At 64.2% G+C, this 4,203-nt stretch overlaps 1 protein-coding gene across 1 annotated transcript; it reads right to left on the reverse strand.

Annotated features, from left to right (window-relative positions):
- Positions 1–2,667: 2,667 nt before the first annotated feature.
- On the reverse strand, positions 2,668–3,877 carry GSX1 (GS homeobox 1). Its single transcript, XM_086613092.1, has 2 exons — positions 3,490–3,877; positions 2,668–3,023 (listed from the first exon to the last, which is right to left on the reverse strand). The coding sequence occupies exons 1-2, from the start codon at positions 3,875–3,877 to the stop codon at positions 2,668–2,670; spliced, it is 744 nt and encodes a 247-aa protein (XP_086469218.1).
- Positions 3,878–4,203: the final 326 nt, after the last annotated feature.

Raw genomic sequence — 4,203 nt, forward strand, 5'->3', positions numbered from 1 at the left:
CGCCTCTAAGGATGCTCGTTGACTTCAGTGCCAGGGCCCTCTTACGGATGCCAGACTCCTTGGTAAACCTATGTTAGACTGTTTCTGTCTCTCTATGTTGCAATGACTTTTCAAAACGAGCCTGGTAAATGTGGGCAGGGAGGGAGACGAGGGCTGGAGAGGCTGCAGGGCCCTGCTGAGCCAATTAGGGTCCCCTGAGAGATTTTTCCTGTTGGAATTGGGCCACTGAGGAAGGAAGGGAACACCATGGGGCCAAGCACCAGGCGAGACTGATTGACTCCTGTAGCAAGGTCGGGTTTTGGTCTCTCACCTGCCAAGTTCATCCTCAACAGCTATGGGAAAAGGAGCCAAAAGACGCTGCTCACAGAGTGTCCTAACCACTAGCATGCCAGGCCATCCCATCCCAGCTGGATGAGGTGGGGAGCCAGCAGAGAAGGAAGCAGGAACGGAGAAGCCAGAAGTCTAAGTGTCACAGGAGACACTGGGTGAAGGCAGGCCACCAAGGAGAGGAGCGGCCCTAACATTTTGTCCACGTGTGCCAAACTTGGGAGTGGAGTACCCGCCTAGTGTCACCAAGCCCTTGCATCTTCCAGCCAGGGGAATGCAAATCAGGACAGTCACAGCAGGGCACGAGTACTGCCCTGTGCCTGTCCTGCACTGCCACGTCTCCAGGGTCCTCCATGCCTCACACTGGCCTGGGTGTCTAGAGCGCTCCATGTCCCCATGCAGAGTTGTGCTGTCCACTCACCTGTGGGATGGAGCTGCAGGAGTCTGTTGGTCTCCCGGTCCATAGCTATGCAAATTGGGGGGGGACTTGGGAAGGGCAGAGTATGACACTTTTGGTTTATGGCCAGGACTCGAGGCTGTCCTGCCAGTGGTAGTTTTATCAGCTCTGCCTTCACCCTCGTTGCCTGGGCACCCCAAACCCACAGCTCCCCACACTTAGCTCAGCCCGTGTGCAGAGCTACACGGACCTTCTCCACAGCGATTTCCCGGGAGGGACGACATTTTAGTTCCTGGCTCTTTCCTGTGGCCTCGGTTGTTTTGGATCTGCCCTGAGACGAAAAGTGGGTCCCGTCCCGGTGCGGGCAGGGACCGATGGCAGCTCAGCGACCCAAGCACGTTCCCCAGGCTGCAAGGCATGAAACCCACCGGGCCAGCCAGTGCAGCTCCGCGGCCCCGCGGGAGGACCCGGGGCACTGGCTGCGGGTGCAGGGACGGCCGCTCCCGGCCACCGGAGAGCCCGTCCCCGTGAACCCGAGGGGAGCGGAGGTCTCGCCGTACAAGGAGCCTTTCCCTGCGCAAACGGAGCTGCGGCGGGAGCGCGGGGCCCCGGGGGTCCCGCACGGTCTTGGGGCAGATGCCAGTCCGGCACCGCCGCGCTTGGCACCCTCGGGGGTTGCGGGACCCGCCGGCTGCTTTTCCGCCGGGCTCTTCGCCAAGAAGCCGCGTGTAAAAACGGGCGCTCCGCTTCCTCGACAGCAAAACGCTCCCGGGAGGCTGCGAGGACGGAGCGGGGCTGCCAGAGCCCGGTGTGGTGCAGGCAGGAGCCCCGGCTGGCACTGGCACTGGCACCGGCACCGTTGGGTTAGCGGGAGGACAGGTCCGTCCTTCCCGGGAAGCGGCGGAGGGCACCTGGAGAGCGGAGCCGAGCCCAGCCGCCAGCTGGGTATTTGTATTCACCTATAGCCGTACGTATAGGTGTGAGTAAATGGTGTATTTCCCTCTCGCAGGGCTGCGAATGGGAAGGGAGGCGTGATAGGACGGGAAAAGTGTTCAGCCGAGCCAGACTTCAGCCCACTGGGGAACACCGGGAGAGTCCCCGCGACAGGGCGCAGCGGTCCTCCGCACCCCGTACCTTCAGCGCGGTCCGGAGAAACGAAGAGTCCCCGCCACCCGCGCTCGCCGGGGCAGGCGAGTCCCGGTCCCGACGCCGGGCTACGGTGGAGAGAGATGGAGAGACACCGTGCTCCCGGTGCACGCCCGCGGACACCGAGCGGCTGCTTTCTAGGTGAAGGGAAGGAAATAAATCACCAACGAGCTTTTATTGTTACCATCATCATTATTATCATCGCCATTGCCATTTCTCTGTACATAAATAAATAAATAAATATCTCCCGGGCGGAGGGAGGGGGAAGGAACCGTACAACCGTAGCTGCGCGCCCGGCAGCGACGAAGTCAAAACAAAACCGATAACAATTTTGGAAACAACAACAACAACAACAAAATATAACAAACCAAACACCCCTCGACCCTCCCCGTCCTCCCACTTTTGGGCACCGCCGAGTTAGCGGAGGGAGCCCCGGGACAGCATCCTTCCAGGAGTCCCGCACCGCCCGCCGCCACGCAGCATCCGCGCCTGTCTCGGTGCGCGGGGAGGTCTGCGCGGAGCTTCCCGGGCTCAGGGCTGCGCCTGCGGGGAGACAAGTGAGACAGCACTACCGGGGGACTCCTGGGGTCCTAGAGAGCAGTTTATTTACAACAGGGCACACGGACACCTGTCCCCGTGGGCCGGGGGTCTAGAAAGGCGAGAAAGTCCTTCGTAAATTACAAAGATTATACAAAACGGTATAAAATCCTTCGGTTGCGTGTCAGCACTGCAGCAGGCAGGACTCCCTCCCCTGCTCTCGCCACAGTTCCTGGGGAGCCGGGGTGGGAGTCGAGGGGTTAGGGGGTGACTGCGAGGCCTCTGTCGTCCTTCCCCGAGGAGGACGGAGACATGCGCAAGTCCTCGTCGTCTTCCGAACACTTGGTGGTGGAAAGGGACGAGCATTTGCAGCTGTGGCCGGCCCCCCCGCCCCGGTGCGAGCTGCTTTTGCCTTCTTTCTTGTGCTTGACCCGTCGGTTCTGGAACCAGATCTTCACCTGCTTCTCGGAGAGGTTCAGGTAGGTGGCGATCTCGATTCGCCGCAGCCGGGAGAGGTACATGTTGGAGGCGAACTCCCTCTCCAGCTCCAGGAGCTGCGTGCTGGTGAAGGCGGTGCGCATCCGCTTGCTGCTGGGCAGCTGGCTGGACGTGCTGTCTGCGGAGCGGAGCGGAGCGCACCGTCAGGACCTGCCAGACCCGCCGCCGCCCGCCCCGCAGCGCCGAGCACCCGCCGGTCCCGGCTCAGCTCCCTCCCGCCGCCCGCTCTGCGGGGCAGCGACCCGCCCTCCCCCGGGGGGTCGGCGAACCGGCAAGCGGCTGCCGGACTGGAGCTCGAGCTCACGGGGCGCCGGGGCCGCTTCTCCCCGTTCTCACCGCCTGAGTCGGAGGCTCGGCGGGCAGCAGCGGGACTTCCTCTGCGCATCCCCCGGGGCACCGACAGACAGAGGTGCTGCGAGTCCCCGTCCAGCTTGCGGGTGCAGAGTAGGAACCCCCCCGTCCCATGTGCCTTCGGCAGGGTCCTGGCCCTCGCAGGGACCCTCATCACCTCCCCGCAGCCACCACCGTCAGCATGCAGGCGTGCACAGCCCCCCCCCCACCCCCGCCACGCGTGTCCCCCTTACCCACGGAGATGCAGTGGAACTGCCGGGGGTCGGGCAGCGGGTAAGCGCCCTGGTAGAGCGCCGGTGCGTGCCCGACGCTGACGGCGGAGACGGAGTGCTGCTGGCGGGCCAGGGGCGAGTGGCAGTACTGGGAGCCGAAGGGGGGAAAGGAGGCCTTGATGAGGGGGATGGCGGGCGGCGGCGGGTGCAGCTGGGAGGCGGTGACACAGAGCGGGCAGACGCAGAGCAGCCCGGCCTTGCGAGCGTGGCAGGCGCCGGCCGGCAGCCCGGGCAGCGGGTGCGAGGGGTGCACGGCGTAGGGGAAGAGGGGCGGCGGCGGGCTGCCCTCGCCCTTCTTCTCGCCAGCCTCCCGCAGCACCAGCGAGTCCACCAGGAAGGAGCGCGGCATGGCCCCGCGCAGCGCCCGCGCAGCGCCCCGCGCAGCGCCCGCGCAGCACCCGCGCAGCGCCGCTGGCCAGCCCGAGTGGTGCTGAACGGCGCCCGCCCGCCCGCTTTAAATAGCGCCCGCGCCATGTGATGGCGGCGCCGGGGCGCTCAATAGGCTTTCTGTGCCTCTTCTCTTGGCATTCACGCCGCACGCTCCCTCATTATTTCCCTTGTTAACTAAATGAACTGCATAATGTACTCTATTCTTGTCGACCCCACCCACGCCGTAGCAGGCGGCCTCTCCCCTCCTCTCCCTTTGGCGGGGTTATTTTCTCGTTCTCTCGCGAT

This window comes from Tauraco erythrolophus, chromosome 1, assembly GCF_009769465.1.
Source record: "Tauraco erythrolophus isolate bTauEry1 chromosome 1, bTauEry1.pri, whole genome shotgun sequence".
In the NCBI taxonomy this organism is placed as follows: domain Eukaryota; kingdom Metazoa; phylum Chordata; class Aves; order Musophagiformes; family Musophagidae; genus Tauraco; species Tauraco erythrolophus.

Excerpts from the sequence above, each read along its gene's own strand:
- GSX1 (XM_086613092.1), bottom strand. The coding sequence starts at position 3,877 with ATGCCGCGCTCCTTCCTGGTGGACTCGCTGGTGCTGCGGGAGGCTGGC. Across the intron at positions 3,024-3,489 it reads GTTCCACTGCATCTCCGTGG|ACAGCACGTCCAGCCAGCTG; the intron begins GTAAGGGGGACA and ends TCCGCTCCGCAG.